Source organism: Canis aureus, chromosome X, assembly GCF_053574225.1.
Source record: "Canis aureus isolate CA01 chromosome X, VMU_Caureus_v.1.0, whole genome shotgun sequence".
NCBI lineage: Eukaryota > Metazoa > Chordata > Mammalia > Carnivora > Canidae > Canis > Canis aureus.
This window is the reverse complement of record NC_135649.1, coordinates 22,939,970-22,958,529: the sequence shown is the minus strand read 5'-3', so window position 1 is coordinate 22,958,529 and position 18,560 is coordinate 22,939,970. Positions and strand designations below refer to the sequence as shown.

The window sequence follows — 18,560 nt, the reverse complement described above, 5'->3', positions numbered from 1 at the left end:
CCTAAGAAGTCGTGTGTCTGGGCCTGGGTCTGTTTGCCCCCCGAATCTCTGGCACTTTGGAAGCCACCTCATTTCCAGGGAGACTTGAAGTACTGTTGTTTCTCAAGTTGTCTGTCCCCCACCCCCACCCTTCAACCTCCTCGTCTAGGACTCATGGTCCAGGAACAGTTAAATGAGTGCCTTTTTCTCTTTACCTCTGCATTTTCAAAACAACCCTCTATTCTGATTTTGCTGTGTTTATTTGGTCAAGATATTGCCAAAGGGTGGCAACCCATATGTCCTGCTTTCTTTTGATTTGATGTCTAATTACCTTCCCAGAAGGCTATCAGCTCACCTTTCCCTCATTCTCTGCCCCAAGAAGATCAGACTGGCAGTCATCTGTGACCAGCATCCAGTGGGTTACCTATGCCCAGAGGACCCAGGTGGCTGCTCCCTGTCCTGTCCTCACCTCCACTGCCCACTGTCCTCCTGCCAACTTATGCAAATGCGATTGGACCTCTGGAGGCAGTGTGAGTGATGCCACCAGTCTACACCATGCCACCTACTTCTTCTGCACTTAAACTGAGAATACCAAACACATTTTGTACTTAAGTCTTCCCTGTAATTGGGGAAACTTCTATAGTGCCATAGAAAGAATTTGCCTTCTAGAATTCAAAGTCCAGATTCTAGGTTCACTTGCTGGCTTCACCTCTCTGAGCCCATTTTCTCATTTCTCACTTGTGAAACAGGAGTTGGGGGACTGTGTCATCCAGTCATTAGGATGATAAAATGAGTTATTTTTAAAAAGAGCTCTGAGGGATCCCTGGGTGGCGCAGCGGTTTGGCGCCTGCCTTTGGCCCAGGGCGCAATCCTGGAGACCCGGGATCGAATCCCACGTTGGGCTCCCGGTGCATGGAGCCTGCTTCTCCCTCTGCCTGTGTCTCTGCCTCTCTCTCTCTCTCTATCATAAATAAATAAAAATTAAAATATATATTTCCTTATTAAAAAAAAGAGCTCTGAAAGCTATTGAAGGGTTGCACACTCCTGGGTCAGTATTAAGTTCTCCGGCCCTGCCACCACCCCCCTTCTCCTTGGTTTCATGGAAAATTAGAGCTTTGGGGGTGATTAGGGAGGTAACAGACCAATCAGCATGAAGCCAGCCCACCTAAAACCTCTTTGCCTAACCAGTCACTCTGACGACTAGTTTGCCTGAAAGTCAAAGTAGTAATTTTGAAAGAAGGCATTTTGTACCAATTTTCCTAAGAGGCACTTCCAGCATAATGTCATATTTTTAAATCATATGTTGCAATCTGCAGCATTTTGTCAATGATGAGATTATTTTGTATGCTTGTGAGTTGTTTTTTCTATTTTATTTCCTATTGAGCAGTTTTATGGCTTTTTGGCAAGTTTGTCTGCAGACCTTTCCTTAAAATTATGTCTTTATATATTTTTTTAAATTATGTCTTTCTAGCCCCAAATACTTGTCAAATCTGTAGAATATCCCACAAGATTTATCAAATGCACCTTTTTGATGATTATGTCTCCTCACCGGGTTGTACTCTGCATTGTGTATGACTGTGTGCACCTAATGAGTTGATTAACCAAATTAGCATGTGCCCATGCTCCTCTCTGTTCGGCAAGATACTGGCCTTTCGATAGCAAACATGAAGAAGTGAGACAGATGGGGCAGAATTGTATTGAACTCCTTGCGTTTTATTTTTCAGACTTTCTCATTCATCAAGCAGCTCTATATTGTGAAACATAAAATGATACATACAAAGTCATTACCAAGTGTACTTATTGCAGGAAACAATGATTTTCGAAAAAGGCAAACTGGCTAAAAAGTCCCGAAAGTGTTCAGAAGTAGATAAAATTAGAAGACACCCACCAAGGATATAAAACAAATTTTAGTAGGAATCCCACCTTTAACCAGAATGTCCTTAAATCAATTGCTTCGTAAAAAGCTTTAAATGACATTGAAGGGGGGCGGGGAAGGACACCCAGATACCAAAACACTTAAAAGCAGGCTGAGTGTTATGTGGACCAGTCATTAAGTGCAGAGATTCCTTTTACGAGTTTGTGGCAAATTGGTTCGAGGCCATTTGACCTGGAATCGATTTGGGATGTAGGCACTTACCTCCGTGCAAGTGCAATATGTGGGCATGGGGACAACCATGGGCCTCAGGGGACAGGAATGCCCCTCCTGAACATGACCTCCAAGAGAAAGGGTGAATTGTCAGCTTTTAACTCTTTATTATAAAGACATATTTACACAGAACAATCTTTACAAACACAGTGAACACAATTATGGGAAGGGGACAATTTCTGAATGAAAAGGGCCTTAATATCTTTGTATAAATTAGTATAAGAATCATACACAACCATTTTAAATAAGACAGGCCCCCAGCTCCCCCCCACTGCCCCCTTCTGCCCTGTGTCTCTGGACTTTACCAGCTTACCCCCTTTCCCCAGGGGGCCTGGCAGCTGATGAGGCAGGAGACGCAGAGAGGAGGAGGGGAAAGAAGGCCCAGTCCCTGGTGGGGGCATCAGTGACAGAAGAGGCTTTCTGGACCCTGGCCAGTCCCCACATCCAGACCACGGGGTGTGGGGGAAGCAGGTGCCCAGCTGGCTCCTCAGGGTGGGCCTGGAAGCAGCAGCAGTAGCAGCAGCAGCAGCAGCGTTAGCAGCAGCAGAGGTGAGGGGGAGAGGCAGTTAGGCAACGTCGGGGTTATTGTGGGACTCGGAGGGCCCTGACTCCCCCGTCCCCACACATACATAGATGGCCATCAGGCTCTTGTCCCCCTTTCCTCCCTCCTGGGAGGTCTCTGAGAAGGCAACCTGCTCAGACCTATACTTCCTCCCTCTTTTTTTCCTTCCTTCCTTCCTTCCTTCCTTCCTTCCTTCCTTCCTTCCTTCTTTCCTTCCTTCCCTCCTTCCTTCCTTCCTTCCTTCTTCCCTCCCCGGAGGAAAGGCCACTGGGAAAGAAGGTCCAGTCAATGCAAAGGGAAGGCCAATTAAGGCTCCCTGCTGGCTCCCAGAAATCAGTGTCAGTAGGGGTTGGAATGAAAGCCTCAGTACCTGGGTGGCCCCAATGAGAATACCAAGGCTCTGGAAGTGCAGCAGGTGGGGCAGCTGGCCAGTGACCGGACCTTTGCAACTCAGGTTGGGGAAGGACAGGCAGGGGCAGACTGGGGAGGCAGGAGCAGCTGGGTCCCCCCCACAACCCGGCAGTTCATGGCTGCCCCTCCTTCTCAGCCCCGCCCGCCCCAACCCCAAGAAAGGCACTTAATGTGTTGCGAAAAGATATCATCAAGAGGGAAGAGGACATCATCAAGTGGGAGCAGGGAGACCTGGGTCCTCATTCTGGCTCAGCTGTGACCCTGAATAGATCACCGACCCTCTCCAGGCCTGCTTTCGCAGGAGTTTGCATAAGGGGTCTGAGCAAAGTGATCGCCAAGGTTCCTTTTGGCTCTGACATTCTGTGATTCTTGGCAAAAAACACCCCTGCTTGGCTTTAGCTCCTGAGCGAGAGAGCTTGAACTAGCGGGCAAGGGAGGGAGGGAGTTGGGAGGTGGGGTGGGGGGCAGTGTTAGGAGACAAAGAAAGGTGACAGAGGTGACAAGGTACTTCACAGCCCCTCTCCTTTGTTTCTTCCTTAAGCCAAACACGGCCCGGGGAAATGGCCACAGCAGCTAGTCTTCCTCCTCCCCAAAGCTTTTCCCCTCTCCCTTTTGCCAGAGGACCGAGCCCCATTGCAATGTCCCCCTAAGCACCCCGTCTGCGTCGCAATGCCTCAGCCCTTCCAACCGGCACCTCTGGGTGAGGGGCCAATGGGACTCCAAAGCCTGGGACTGGCAGGAGCCCATTGAAGAAGGCGGTGGCCTCCCAACCCCCACAGTACCACCCCCCCTTCCCAGGCACACAGGAGGCAGGAAGGGTTATGGGCGGAGCTTGGGCTGCTGGATGGGAGAGAGGCGGGGACCAGAGAAAGGGGAAGCCTGGTCTCCAAAGTCAGTCCAGTGAAGGGCCAGGAAGAGGGGCTGAACGGATCCGTGGGAGACAAAGGGAATCATCGCCGAGGCAGGACTGTGCCTTTGGGGAAGCCGGTGGGTGAGAAGAGCTAGGACCATCAGCAGCGAGGACAGGTGCGACAAGAGAGGCGAGTGGAAGTGAGGGCTCCAGAGAAGCAAACCAATCTATGGAGTAGCCAGAGTTGCAGGAGGCGGCGACTCGGGGGCCCCTTCCATCCTAAAGAGACAAAAATGACAAGAGAGAAGTCACTGGCATGTCCTAGGTCAAAGGAACCAGCCGGGCAAGGAAAGGAGACAGCCTTTGTTCCCCTCTCCCCACAACCCTGAACCTAAGCCCAAGGCCCGGGAGTTGATGCCACCTTGTCCAGGCTGGAGGGGTGAGACAGCAGGCCCGGCCACAGGGGCAAGCAGGCCTGTCTTTCTCTGCTACTGCTTGCATTTTTTCTTTCTTTCCTATGGCTCTGGGCAACTCTCTTTCTGTTCTCTGCCTGCTGCCCACCCACCACCCCTGCAAGGCTCTCTGCCTCCCTCTCCCCTCTTTGGTAAAGATCCACCCTGCACATGGGTCGGATACCCTGAGGCCCCCCTCTCCAGCTCTCAAGGCCCCCCAGGACTTCTAGAACTCTCCAAGTGGGCCAGCCTGCACAACCCCAGGTGGAGATTGGCCCCAGGCGGCCAGCTCCTCTCCAGGCCTTGGTCTCCACATCTGTAAAATGCAGGGGTAAGATGGGCACTCTGGAAGCCCCTATGCTGTGTGCCGGCCCAGAACTGCTTGGTGCAGGTGTCTGGCCAGCAATAAGCAGCAGGGTCACTCAACTTCCGGGCTTTCCCTCCCCTGCTCCTTCCGCTGCCCACTGACTAGAGAGAGGCTCAAGTACCTGCTTCAGAAAGGCATGGGGCCCTTATGGGAGAGGCGTGGCCGCTGACGGCGAAATTTCTTCCGACCGCCCTGCCAGGGCCCCGGTCCGTTTCTCGAGCCTCTGGGCTGCACCAGGTGGCGGATATTGCCTTCCTCCAGCGCCTTGCCGTCAGAAGGCTGCAGCAGCGGCCCTGCAGGAAGAGGAAAGCCTGTTAGCTAGGGAGGCTGATGCGAACGGACAGAGGGCTGCGGGCTCACGGTAGGGGCAACGTCTCCACGAGGTAGTACTCATTGAAGCTTCCCTTTGGTTTTATCTTCCATCTTGGTGAACAGTTTGCAATTTTTACACTGGCCTGGGCCAAACCTACTACTCATATCTCGTAATTTATGGAGCTGACTTTATGTCCTTTTGGCAGTTCTACCATGTTTCTGGCAGGGACAAACGTGTTCTTCATTTAGAACATCATTGGGGGGGTACAATCTGGAGCATATGTCTGTACTTGGTTAGGGCACAGCAAGCAAGAACTCCCCATGGCACCCTTATCACAGATGCACTTCAAACATTTCACACATACAATGAAATGAATCCCCTACCACCACATACCCATCACCCGGGTTCAACAGCTATCCAGATGGAGTCACATATGCATTAGTTATCCCTTTTCTCTTTTTTCTTAGTGGAAGTATTTTACAGCAAATCCAGAACACCACGTCATTGTGCTCTGACATCCTTCAATAGGCAGGTGACCCACTTTGAGATCTCCTACCTCACCCCTGGGCACCTCATCAGTGTTTCAGCCTCACTAAGGCTCCCTTGTTCCCTGTCATCTCCCTGTGGGTATGGCTGGGGTGGGGAGTCATCTCTGGTTCTGTGAGCCTTAAGCTGGGTTCTATTCAGCCTGTGACCAGATTTAGAGGCCAATAAATATTATCAGAATGAATGAGTGACCCAGTGAGTGGACGGCCACTTGAAGCAGCAAGTCTGTGCATCAGGAGGGGTGTAGGCTACTGTTACTGGCACTTCCCCACCGAATGCCTGTCTCCTTTCATCCCCAGATCACACTTCTACCCTGTGTCTGATGTAAATTCCTTCCATTTAAATTCCAGTTCTCTTCTACTCTCTGGGACTCTGCTCTACATCTGTCCACATCTGGCTTAGAGTAGAAGCCTCCAAATGCCAGGCCAAGGCCTGACAAGAGAATCCAAGTGGTGCTGGATGCTCTTGAGTGTAGTGAGGGAGGCTCTCATAAAGGCTGCAGGACAGCCACGGAAGGTGGGCTTGCACTTCAGAAACACGCCTGGCCTCTGGAAGCAGGAAGAACAGGCAGATGAGATGGTGTTGGGCAGAAGGTGGACTTGCAGGGAACTTGTGCAATGCCAAGTCCAGGGCTGGCCTGCAGAAATATGGCTTCTGAGGTCAGTGATCACAAATCCCAGTCTCTCTCCTCCCACACCACCGGATTCGCCTTCAGCTGTATCCCTGCCCCTAAAGCCCCATTTCCATCCATCCAGGCATCCCCACAACTAGCTCACAGTTTCCATATAACCACCCGTTGGCTGCTAGCCCCCCAGTCATGCCCCTGGCTGCTCTTCCTTTCCCTCCTCCTGTCTCCAGCATCCCCATGCTCTGGTTCCTCTGTTGGCTCCTTGGCTCTAGTGATTCCTCCTCCGTTTGCACACAATTTCCAGGCATTTATCCTCCTCTTGGGCCAAAAGCAGGCGAGGCTTGTCCTTTGGGCCCTCCCCACCCAGGCTCCCAGGGCCTGCTGCTCTCTCAGACACGCAAGCCCACTGTGCACATGCGCACACTCTAGTCCTCCACCCACCTTCCCCAAGAAAAGTCACAGGCCCATTAGGATCCCACTGCTTGCCAGCCACACTTCCGTGCTTCTGGTTGGGGTAGGTTAATGTGTCAGCTCATCCCCTAATAAGAATTAAAACCCATCACCGCAAATGAGACAATGAAAACACAAATTATATTCGCACTTTGGGGAGGTAGGGCAGGAGGCCACTTCTGTCTGTCATAAAGCCATTTGCAAAAGGGCTGGACTGGGGAAGGAGAGAGGAGGGAAGGGCCTTCACTAAGTGCCTCCCCACCCCACTCCCAAACTCAGGTGCTACAGCTTCTGCCTTGTGTTTTGGGGTCCCCTCAAGGCTCTCCCTGACAACTGAGGGGGGTAGGAATGATGCTGATGAGGAGTCATACTCAGGGTGGGAAGGACTGTGCTGAGGGTGTGGCCAGGCACAGGGAAGGACCCTAGGGGCCTTGGGTTCTTCAGTTCATGCCCTCTACTACTGGGGGTGAGTGAGGGTGGGCCGATGGCACAGGCACAGCCCCACGGGTAGAGTGGGCATGGAGAAGAGGGTAGGGGAGGACATTACCTCAAAATATTCAGTACTTAGGACTGTGAGTGTTGCTGGCAGTAAGGGAGGGAAGGCTAGGGTTGAAAGGCCTTAAGTGGGGGAAGGCCGAGAACCAGGATGGAGAACAGGGAGAGTGGCTCAGACTCTGGCCAGGGAGACATCTAGACTTCAAGCCTGTAGAAAACCCCCCTGAGCTTCCTGAACAATCAGCCAACCCCCAGAAAGCAGCCACCCAGAAAGCCCCTGGCACGTTGCATCCCATCGGGTGGGGGGCTCACTGTCTTCTTTGTAGCCTGAAGTCTGTAGCTCCTCCCACACCATGATCCCATCACCCACCTGTTTCCTCCTACTTTGGATTCTGAGTCTGGTTCACCCTGAGATAAGCTGACACCTGAAACCCAGGCTTTATCCTGTCCAACTTAGAGGCTGTTGATTCTCATCACTGCAAAGGTCCTGGCTGCCCCAAAGAATCTCCCCTCTAGAAACAGGGGCCATTCTCAGTATGCTTCAATATTCTCTTCTAACTCATTTGCTACTTAGAGGGAGGCTGGGGCAACTCCCCGGAAGAATCTGAAGCCCAAAGGGCCTGGAGCCCCTGCTCTCTGAAGCACCATCAGAAGGAAGCCTGAAGGAAGCCTCAGCAGCTCTCCACGGAGCACCACAGCCAGGGGTGGACAGGGTTTGATGGTTGTGCAGTGTAAACTCCCAACCCCGCCTGCCCATGCACAAAGAGGTGTGTGTGACTTTTCAGGAACATGCCAGCCTCACCAGGAATGACGCACCTGTTTCTCCTCTTGCCGTCCAGTCTATCTTGTGACTGCTTTCAAAGCCCACATGGGTGCTGTGGCAGGGACCCCGCTGACTATGCCCCCTCCACTGTTCTATGTATGATATGGCAGCTCTCTCCAACTGAGGCACCCGTCCTTGGTCCGCTTAGCACCGCTGTCTCCCCCTTGGCCGGAGCTATCTTCCCATGCCAGCTCTGCTGCCCTTGGACACACCACATTCTGGCAGCCTGGCCATTCACTTCACATGCATTAGTCTTTTGCCCCAGAGGCCTGACTCAGGTTACAGGAGTGCTTAGCACTTAGGGACTGGGGATGGAGGAGAGATGCCCCCTCCCTGAGAGGGTGAGGTACAGTAGGCTGTCTTCACACTAGCACTGTGACTGCAGGCTTGGAGCTATGGCTGAGGAGGTGGGGAGAAGGCGGAGGAAAAGGAAGGGGAGAGAGGGGGGCAGGAAGGGGAGAGAGGTGCTCAGACAAAGACCAAGGGACACTTGGCCCTGGCCCAGCAGCTCTCCGACTCGGAAGAGCAAGGTGTATCCCAGGTCAGGAGGCAGTGGAGGAGTTTGAGTGTGTTCAGTGAAGGGAGAGGGGGACATTCCAAGTTGGGACATAGTGTATTGTGGAGGAAGCAAGATTTTCAGGTCTGGGACTATTTTAAAAACTATTTATTTGAGAGAGAGAGCGCAGGAGCAGGAGAGGCAGAGGAAGAAGGAGAAAGAATCTCAAGCAGACTTCCTTCTGGGCACAGAGCCCAATAAGGGGGTGAGAGGGCTTGATCTCATGACCCTGAGATCACAACCTGAGCAAAAACCAAGAGTCGACCACTCAACCGACTGTGCCACCCAGGTGCCCCTGGGCCTGGGACTTTGACTGGAGACTCTGGCTGGGGAAAGCATGCAAGTCTGGGCTGAGGGCAAGGTGGTTCTGGGGTCCCAGGATAGGAGGCAGGAGGAGCAGGACATGAGTACCTGGACTCTTGGCCGGTGGCCACCTGCACAGAAGGGTCCCTCCTTGGCTCCTAAAGATGTCATGGGGTGGAGACAGCAGTGAGAGCCTTGGAAGTGTCCAGTGCCAGGCTGAAGCAAAATGTGAAGGCAACAGATTTACCCACATAAGGGCACGAAGCTAGATGATCTAATGAAGAAGGGTGACTTACAGCAAGAGGCAGTGGGGTCTGGGCCAAACACAGTGTTCCCTCCCTTGAAACTGGCTGTTCCCTTAACCAGCTGGACCCCCAAAAGGGTCCTAGTGGTGGTCAGTTGCCAAAGGGTCCCCACATAGGCTCTGGGGGACCACCAAGTATGCAGATCAGGAAGCCTCAGCTTCCTCTGGGATGCCTTCGCTGTACCCATTTTTTCTTCCCTGAAGGTACAACTTTGTACTGTTTGCCAGTGGTGGTGTCATGTGGGTGTCTCGTCTTGCCAACTGCATTGGATGGTAAGTGCCTGGAGGGCAGGCCCATGTGGTGTCCTTCATTCATATCTTTTGCTCTCTCTTTGCCTGCCTGACAAGAGTTTTTGAGGAAAAGCCTGCTCCCTTCTTACCAAGGAAGAGGCTGACCCAGCACTTGGGTCCTGAAGAAGACCACTGGATAGCTAGCTGAAGGAAGGGGGGCCAGAGCCAATCAATGTACATTCCTGAGAAGCCAGGCAGTGCTCCCAGGGCGAGGGCAGTGCCAAAAGGCAAGAGCAGAGAGAGGAGGCAGCCTGCAAAGAGAGAGAGGTGGAGCCCCGCCAGGCCCCTCAGAGGCTCCTGGGCTGCAGGCCACCGTCCTGCTCTGGAGGGTCTGGAAGTAAGTAGGGCCCCATGCTCTTCATCTAGGAAACCTGCTGCCCTGCCTTCTCCTTCCCTCTGCTCCCACCTTCCTGTGACTCCAGCCCTGGCAGTGCCATTAGTCCACCTGGTTGTGGCCTTTCCCCTTCTGTGTGTCAGGCAGGCAGCAGTGACAGCCAGATCACAGGACTGTGGCACCCCGAGGTAGGAGCTGACAGCCCTAGGAGACACTGACTGCACAGGGAACAGGCAGCCTGGGCTGGGGCTGCCAGGGCATCCGTGGGGCCAGGTTTGGGGAGAGCAAGGGAGCACTAGTGCCAAGTATGCCAGGTGGGGGATGTGGGCAGGTGGGGGAGAAATGTCTCCCCTCCCAGGATTGCACGGAGGTGTCCAGTCAGGCGCATGCTTCCTGGTTTGGTGCCTGGAGACAAGGGGACTAAGGTGAGGGGCGCCTGTGCCTGGGGCCGAGTGAAAGCCAGAGCCAGGATATCGGAGAATGAGTCCTTGGGGAGGCGCGGAGTGTGTGGGGAGAGCCTCCTGTGTGGGAGCAGGAGAGCAGAGCAGATAGGACCTTAGGGCGAGGAAGAGAAGACCAGCTTGGCCAGGCCCTGCCTCTGCTCACATGCAGGCTGAAAGGAGCAACAGCGGGGCTCCACGCCGCCGCCCCCGCCGCGCGCTCCTGCCTATGCAACAAGTGTCACGTCTGCATCTTGGCACATCATCCCGAGTGGCCCGCACCCCGGGCCCGGCGCGCAGCCCCTAGCCTCCAGGGGCCGGAAAACCTTCAACTCGGGAGGCCAGCCCACCAGGCTCAGGTCAGCTCCCTTCACTCACTGATTGATCCATGGGGAGCCGGACATGCTCCCCAGCTTACCCACACCCACACATACCCGCCACCACGTGGGGTGCAGGGAGCGGGAGCCCGGGCGCACACCCGCGGCCGGCAGCTCCGCGGACTTCTCGGGCCGCGGAGAGGGGCGAGGCACCGGGCGGGTGATGCCTGAGACCGAGCGGAGCACCCTCCCCGCCAACAACCCCCCACAGCCGCCCCTCCCCTCCCTCTCCCCCGCCGGTCCCGGCCCAAGGCGCCCCGTCAGTCTGCGGCCCGGCGCGGCTGGCGCGTGGCTGCTCCTGCTCGGCTTGTGCCCGGGTCCGGGAGGCGGAGAGCGCGCGAGTTGGGGGCGGAGGGAAGGGAGGGCGTCGGCTGTGGTCCAGGAGCGCGGCGAGGGGCACGCGGGCGAGTGGCCGGGCACGCACTCACCTCCACACGCCGCGGTCAGAGAGAGCCAGAGCAGCAGGAGCGCCTGCACGCAGCGCCGCAGATTCATGCTGCTCCTCGGCGGCCGCTGCAGCCCTGGCCGGGCGCCCCGAGGCGAGGAGAGGCGCGAGCCGCGGGTCGTGCGTGCGTGCGGGCGGGCGCGGAGCTCGCGTGGCTCCGGGGCTGCGCCGCAGGCTGGCCAGCTGCCGCGCTCGCTCGCCGCCTCCTCTCCTGCAGCCTCCCTCTCCTGCCGCGGGGGCAGCGCCGCCAAGCTGGCCTCGGCTGGCGGCTCTGGGGACAGAGGCGAGCTCTTTCCAGGAGGCTGGCTGCTCGGCGGCGGCTTCCAACTGCCCAGGGCCCAGGCTGCCAGCGAGAATGCTCCCCGCTCACTCCAGGGGCTGCATTTTGTAGCTTGTGGCTTGGCCACGAGCCCACTTGGTCATGTGGTCATCGGGAGGGCTGGAGGGGGGGCCAGGAAGAGGGAGAGGGAGCGAGCCTCCCGCACCGCCCCCCTCCCAGCACGCATTCTGCAGCCTCAGCCAGGGAGCGAGAGGGAACCTCGAGGTGGCCACACAACAAAGGCGACACGGCCGTTCTGACAACCCACAACGGCTCCCAGGACAATGCCCTCCTGGCCTGGGGCCAGAGGGTTTAGGAGACCTGAAGGATTTCAAACACAGGAAGCATTTGGGGCGGTGGAGGGGCACACTTAACTCTTTCTCACCTCGCTTCCTTAATGGCTGTCAAGGAACAGGGGCACTCCTGGGAGGACTCAGCCCAGGCTGCCCCCACTCATCCCCTCCACCTCTGACCAGGCTCCTTCCCTCTGCCCCTCCCCAGCCAAGATCCACCTCCTCCCATTAGCCCTCCTTTCTCCTCTGCATCTTCAGCTGGGTTTGTCTTGGGGCTAACTGTCCAGGCTTATGCCCAAGACTGTTTAATTGCCCAGGGCCCCCGGAGGCATCTTCTACCTGCAATGCCCACCCCACCCCATCCTGCCTCCCAGTTCTTCATTCTTGCAATAGCACCTCAAATCTCATCTCATCCAGAAGACTCTCCAGGGTAACAGTAATCCGGGAAAGGCTGCCCCCTTGCCCCCGGATCCTCCTCTTTGCCGTTGGGACAAGCAGCAGCTTCTAGGGTGCCCCTTTCTTGTTCCCCATCATCATGATAGAGTTTACCCAGCTCTGAACAGTCTAGGCTGGATTCATTTTGCCCCTACTTGGGATTCCCCTTTGTAACAGGGTCTTGAAGTTGTTTGCCTTCCCAAGCTAGACTGTCAGCTCTTACAGTCTGGGAGCTCCTAAAGGAAGGGACTGCCTCTTTCACTGGGCTGGGAACCCCCTAAGACAGGACCTTGTCTTCTCATTCTTCTGCATCTTTCCAAAGTTCCCAGTATCAGACTCCGCACATAGGTGGCACTCAACACATGTTAAAAGACTACATCGAAAGGTGTTTCCACATTTCAGCTAGCCAGGCAGATTCTTTAAGTGCAGGTCCAGATTTACACACACACACACACATATACACACACACAAACAGGACAGTGTGTATGTGTGCCATAAGAGATGTGAGATGCTGGTATATTTAAAATCTTTTTAAAATGTTGAAATAATCCAATATATACACAATTTATTTATTGTCCGTACCCCCTCCCCCTACCACCAAAACTGTCAGGTCCACAAGAAAGGGATCTCTGCTTTGTTCACAGCTGTATCCCCAAACCTAGAACACTGACTGGGATGAGGTTGATGCTCAATACACAATTTTGAATATATGAATGAACTTCGGGGAAAAAAAACATCCCGATTCCTTCAATCAAGGCAGTAGGAAGGGAATAAAATAGGGTTCATGTTAATAGTCTATGGCCCCATTAGCCACAGTACAGTAGGAAAAAGGCAGAGACATGTGAGGCAGAGCACATCATCCATAAGGCCTATGCTGTGAGCAGTGGGCGTTTGTAATATGACATCATTTCCCCTGGTGCCTTTCCCCTGGAAAGAGTCTTTCAATCAGGAGGAAAAACACCCACCTGGCCTCTGGTCTCCACCCTTATCTGCTGTAGGACCTTACTAGTGTCACCTACTTACTGGATTTCATGAGGATGATCATCTCCAGCCTCCCCTCTTCAGGTTTGTAATGGGATTAAATGAGATAAAGTACCTGAAGGCACAGTGCAAATAGGGAATAAACCCTTGTAGGGTCATTTTGAAGAACCGTGATCCTCCAGCCCCTGATTGATCAAGTCTGTGCAACCCCAAATGAGTGCCCCCAAAACTAGATTAATAGAAGCGTTTATATTTAATCGCACCTTTACTAGGGTGTGTAATGGGCTATTGGTTAAGCAGTTAGAGCTGTGCTTTCCAATACAGTAGATAATGGATAACATTTAAAATAAATTGAAAAAGTCATTGCCTCCATGACACTGGCCTCATTTCAGTTGCTTACTAGCAACATGTGGCCAGTGGCTACTGAATTGGACAGCACAGAATAGAAGCTTCCAATCATTGCAGAAAGCTCTATCAGACAGTGCTCGGTTAAAGCACCTCATTCATTCTTCCTTTTTCTGTAATCTTTTTTCCCACTTTACCTAATCTTCAAAATGCTCAAGGGAAAAAAAAATACAAAAGCAAACAATAGTGTTCAAGGCAAGCAGCACTCAGCAAATAGAAGGCACGCATTTAAAAGCAAGATTTAAAGAGCTGAACACAAGGGGGAATCATCTTTTAATCTAATCCTTCTCTCCATTTAACCAAATTGCACCCATTTTTTCAGTCCCAGATCTCATCTTCCTCCTTTTTCAGGCCACTCTTGCCCACAGAGACTTTGTCCTCTTCATCACAGCTATGGCTATACCTTTCATATGGCTGCAGTACCTGCAGTTACTCCTGAAATGAGTTGGGAGTACTTTCATATTTGCATGTCTTGCTTTGCGGGCCTGTGGAGAGGGTCCACCACCAGCATACCCATTCTGGTATTGAGGCATGTGAGGCAAGGAATGCAACTCTGATTGCTCACTCTGACAGCCCCACGGGCTCTCATATTTTTTTAAATTTTATTTATTTATTTATTTATTCATGAGAGACACAGAGAGAGAGGCAGAGACATAGGCAGAGGGAGAAGCAGACTTCCTGTGGGAAGCCTGATGCAGGACTCCATCTGAGGACCCAGAAATCAAGACCTGAGCCAAAGGCAGACACTCAACCACAGAGCCACCCAGGTGCCCCCTCCCATATATTCTTAATGTCATATTCAATGACCGATTTTCATATCTGTCTCCACTCACTAGACTTTAAGGTCACCGGAACAATAGTACCTAGACAGTGCCTAGCACATAGAGTTGGCACTTGGAAACTGCTTGTTGAAGGAATAACTGCTGGCATAGCTCTCTGCTGCCTTTGTTCATTTGTTCAAGGAAGAGGAAGATGATATTGAGTTAATATCAGCAAATAAACATTTTAAGGCATTTCTTCAGGAGTGAGGAGGAGGTACATGAAACCTCCCCCACTCTCCTGCCCCGAGGCAGCAAACAGGTGTGAAGTGCATTGTTGCACATGAGGATTGGCTGTCAGGGACAAGACTCAGGTTCCAATCAAAGTCAGGAGCAATCCTGGGGGTAAGGGTAGGACTCAGTGTATTACTGGCCACGGAGATGAGATAACTGACCTATGTGAAGCCCCTCTGTGACTTGTCACCCTCATCACTGCTATGCACAAGCTATTCAGCATTGCTTAGCATCCTATGTCACCACCACCAGTTAATGCCGTTCAGTTGACTCATCCAGCATTCTGTTCACTGTGGTATATTAGAAAGAGCTCAGCTTTTGGAACTTCAAATAACCAAATTCAAATTCCACCTCCTCAATCCCATTCATTAACTGTGTGGCCTTGGAAAAGTTATCTAACCTCTCTGAGACTCCGTTTCTTCAGCTGTTAAATGAGGGTAGTAATAGTACCTACCTTATTATGCTTGCAAGATTAAATGAGATAATGCAAGTAAAGAATTCAGCAGTGTGGTCCCTAGCCTATAACAGTTGCTTATTCAATTCAATGTTAGTTTTCTCTTCTTCCTGATATGCCCCTCCCACTTAGGGCTCTGGTCTCTCACCTCTGGCCTCTTGAAACTGATCCAGAAGGAAAGGCTCTGTGTTTGCTCTGCTCCATCCACACATGTCTTTTTAGTAGCCATCACAACTGCTCACTGTCTTATTCCCCAAAAGCACCGATCTCTGCTGGAGCCAATCTGATGAATGTACTTGATTCAGGGAGTTAATGTGTGATGGTGGCTTGAGGTTTTGCCTCCTGGGTGTGGTATTCATTTTAATGGAGGCCTTTGGGAGACAATGTACCATCCTAAGGTACTATCAAGCTTTGCCCTTTTGAGCCAGGAGATACTCTAGTGACTTTCATTTACCTGCTCTAAATAGAGCTCACCCTGTTTCAAAGTCAATGCAAAAAGGGATTACCTTTGGCAACTTACAACCCAATTTTTAACCTGTGGGTCCAGCCACTGAAACCACAGACAGAGTGCGATCCTGTTGCAGCCCATTCCTCTCTGCCTGTCCCCAAAGATGCTGCTGCTGCTGCTGATATAGCTAAAATTTATTGAACATGTGCCATGTGTCAAGCACTGTTCTAAATGCTTTACATGTGCTAATTCATTTAACCCTCATACCTATGAAGTAGTCCTATTCCTTATCATCCCCATTTCACAGATGAGGCAACAGAGGTTTTCTCAGGCCTGCCTAACTTCAAAAGCCTTCACTGAAGGCTCTTCCCTCACTGAGCTTTGAAAAGCAAATTCTCACATCTTTAGCCCCATATATCACTTTATTTGCACTTAAAAAATATTACAGGGGCACCTGGGTGGCTCAGTGGTTGAGCATCTGCCTTTGACTCAGGTCATGATCCTGAAGTCCTGGGATAGAGTCCCGCATCGGGCTCCCCACAGGGAGCCTGCTTCTCCCTCTGCCTATGTCTCTGCTTCTCTGTGTCTCTAATGAATAAATAAATAAAATCTTTTAAAAATATTACAAGTAAAAATGTATTGACCTTGAGAAAGAGTATGTGTCTATTTAATATTTCTTCTAATTTATCATAGGAATTACTTCTCAAAGACGTTAATCACAGTTGGATTGAAAGAGTATTTAGGGGATGTGGCACTATTGTTTATGTAAGTATACCACATTATAAATCTACTGGAGATCCAAAGGAATTTGCCTTTGTGGAATTTGAAACAAAAGAACAAGCAGCGAAAGCTATTGAGGTGGGTCCAGAAACTTTGGAAAGAAAGCTTTTCTTAACCTTCCTGAATTGGGCTCTCCAAGTGTCCTGTTCTCTTCTTGAAGGCTCACTTTATTTGCACTTAGAGGGCTGAACTCATCCTGTCTTGAATTGAGGAAGCAGTGAAGCAGTAATGGTTAAGCATATGGGTTCTGCAGTAAGGCAGCTTTGTCACTTACTAAATAAGTAACTTGGGGCAAATTATTTGCTCTTTCTTAGTCTTAGGTTCTTCATCTGAAGAAAGGGCTAATACTTAGCTCCCTGCGTTACTGGAAGGATTAAATAAATCTATACATATAGGCATCCCTAGATGGCTCAGCAGTTTAGCGCCTGCCTTTGGCCCAGGGCATGGTCCTGGAGTCCTGGGATCGAGTCCCACATCGGGTTCCCTGCAGGGAGCCTGCTTCTCCCTCTGCCTGTGTCTCTGCCTCTCTCTGTCTGTGTCTCTCATGAATAAATAAATAAAATCTTTAAAAAAAATCTACACCTATAAAGTACTTGGTACAGTGCTCGGGTCTCCTAGTGAGGCAAACGTTATACAAATGTTATATGTTCTCATAGATATTTATGTATATGTCTTACCAATACTATGCAATAGTAATACTGTGTCTTACTCATTTTTGTGTCCTCACCAGCAGTATTGGTTTCCAAAGCAAATACTTAATAAATGTTCATTGATTGCAGAAAGGAACTGCATAGTCATGTTAATAATCACTCTGGGTTTATGATCTATATCATGTCCTGATTTGAACACTTTTATTTGGGCAAAATCATCACAACTTGTCCAGTGGGTTCTTAGAGCAATACTGACAGCAGCAGTAACAAAATATGTGAGTGTCACCCAGCCCAAGTTGTGTAGTGGTGCTTTTTACTGGAGTGATGTAAAAAGTATAGTGGGGAGAGGGCATCTGGAGAATGATGAGCCTGGCCAGTGATCAGAGAAATCTCATAACAGAAACAGCCCTGACTCCCTCGTTATGTAGATGGGGAAACTGAGGCCCACAAGGGAATAGTGACTTGCCCAAGGTTACCAGAAAGCTCATGGCTAAGTCAGGATGAGGATCTAGGTCTAAGTAACTCCCTTCTCCTACTTTTCCCTCCATGCCTTCCCAGCGGAGAGCTCTGGCTCACTGGCTGAGCAGTGCCCCCCCCCCCCCACGGGCTGTGAAGACACTCAGGACTCTGTAGTTAGGCAAAGGAACCCTCATTCCACAACCCAGCCCTTCCAGAACACTCATAATACTGTGTGTTTTAAATATCACTCTTCCAGTTTGTTCCCTAAGACTTAAGCTAAATTAATGAGCCAAGAAGTTCATAACAGCAACAGTAAAAAGTATTTCAAAAGAGCCCCAAAGCTGCCCGTCTCTAGAGGTTCTTAGCGGGAACTTGAAAAGCAGCAGAAGAGGCTAGCTACTACTTGATTTCCTCACCAACTAGCTCCATGACAAATGATCTTTGCTTGGTTAAGCACAGGCAGAGAACAGGAATTTTCACTGTCTTGTTACTAAGCATTTGTCTTTTGAATTCTATTGGCCAGAGTTGAGCTTTCTAACTCATCTATATCCACTAGAGCAACCAACACAATGCTTGCCATCGAGCAGATAGATGCTTAAGACGTATTCAGTTATGAGCTTACCCACTGTGGGGGTGGCTCTGACCATTTTGATCAGAGAGCATGACATTAATTATACAGAACCTAGCCTGGAACCTAGTCTATGACTCAAAAGACTTTCACAGCCATTCGGAGGAAAAAGCCTGGTTGTTGGGAGTTGTTGAACTTTGCCAAGATTTCTTCTTCATCTAGCTGCGTGATTCCCCTCTCACCTTGGTGTCCAGTGCCTCCTAATCCTGATCACCAACAGATCCTAACTCTGCCCATAGACGGACATCCTGTCTCTCACTCTTGCCCTTTTCCCAAGCACACAGTCAAATACTAACCATTATAAGTTATCACTTTTGCAAAAATGAGAGAAGTAGCCATGTGGCAACATAACTGCACTACTTCTGTTTACGTCTCCAGTATTTCTCACTATATCTGAGCCCCACTGCTTGCTAAAACCCTCCATGATGGCACCTTTCGGCCACTCCCTAAGGGGCTCCAATGTCCCAGAAATGCTTATTCCACTTACATGTTTCTTCCAACTTCTTTGCAAACTACATATATTCTGCACACAGACCTCATTCAACATAATAATCATGTTCCTGAAAAATATTATGGCAATGGAA

The 18,560-nt window shown here is 51.2% G+C and overlaps 1 protein-coding gene across 1 annotated transcript; it reads right to left on the bottom strand.

Annotated features, from left to right (window-relative positions):
* Positions 1 to 1,671: 1,671 nt before the first annotated feature.
* Positions 1,672 to 11,443, bottom strand: APLN (apelin). Its single transcript, XM_077887413.1, has 3 exons — positions 11,056 to 11,443; positions 4,889 to 5,060; positions 1,672 to 4,227 (listed from the first exon to the last, which is right to left on the bottom strand). The coding sequence occupies exons 1-2, from the start codon at positions 11,120 to 11,122 to the stop codon at positions 4,894 to 4,896; spliced, it is 234 nt and encodes a 77-aa protein (XP_077743539.1). The 5' UTR covers positions 11,123 to 11,443; the 3' UTR covers positions 1,672 to 4,227; positions 4,889 to 4,893.
* Between the last annotated feature and the right edge of the window lie 7,117 nt (positions 11,444 to 18,560).

Excerpts from the sequence above, each read along its gene's own strand:
- APLN (XM_077887413.1), bottom strand. The coding sequence starts at position 11,122 with ATGAATCTGCGGCGCTGCGTGCAGGCGCTCCTGCTGCTCTGGCTCTCT. Across the intron at positions 5,061-11,055 it reads TCTGACCGCGGCGTGTGGAG|GGCCGCTGCTGCAGCCTTCT; the intron begins GTGAGTGCGTGC and ends CTCTTCCTGCAG.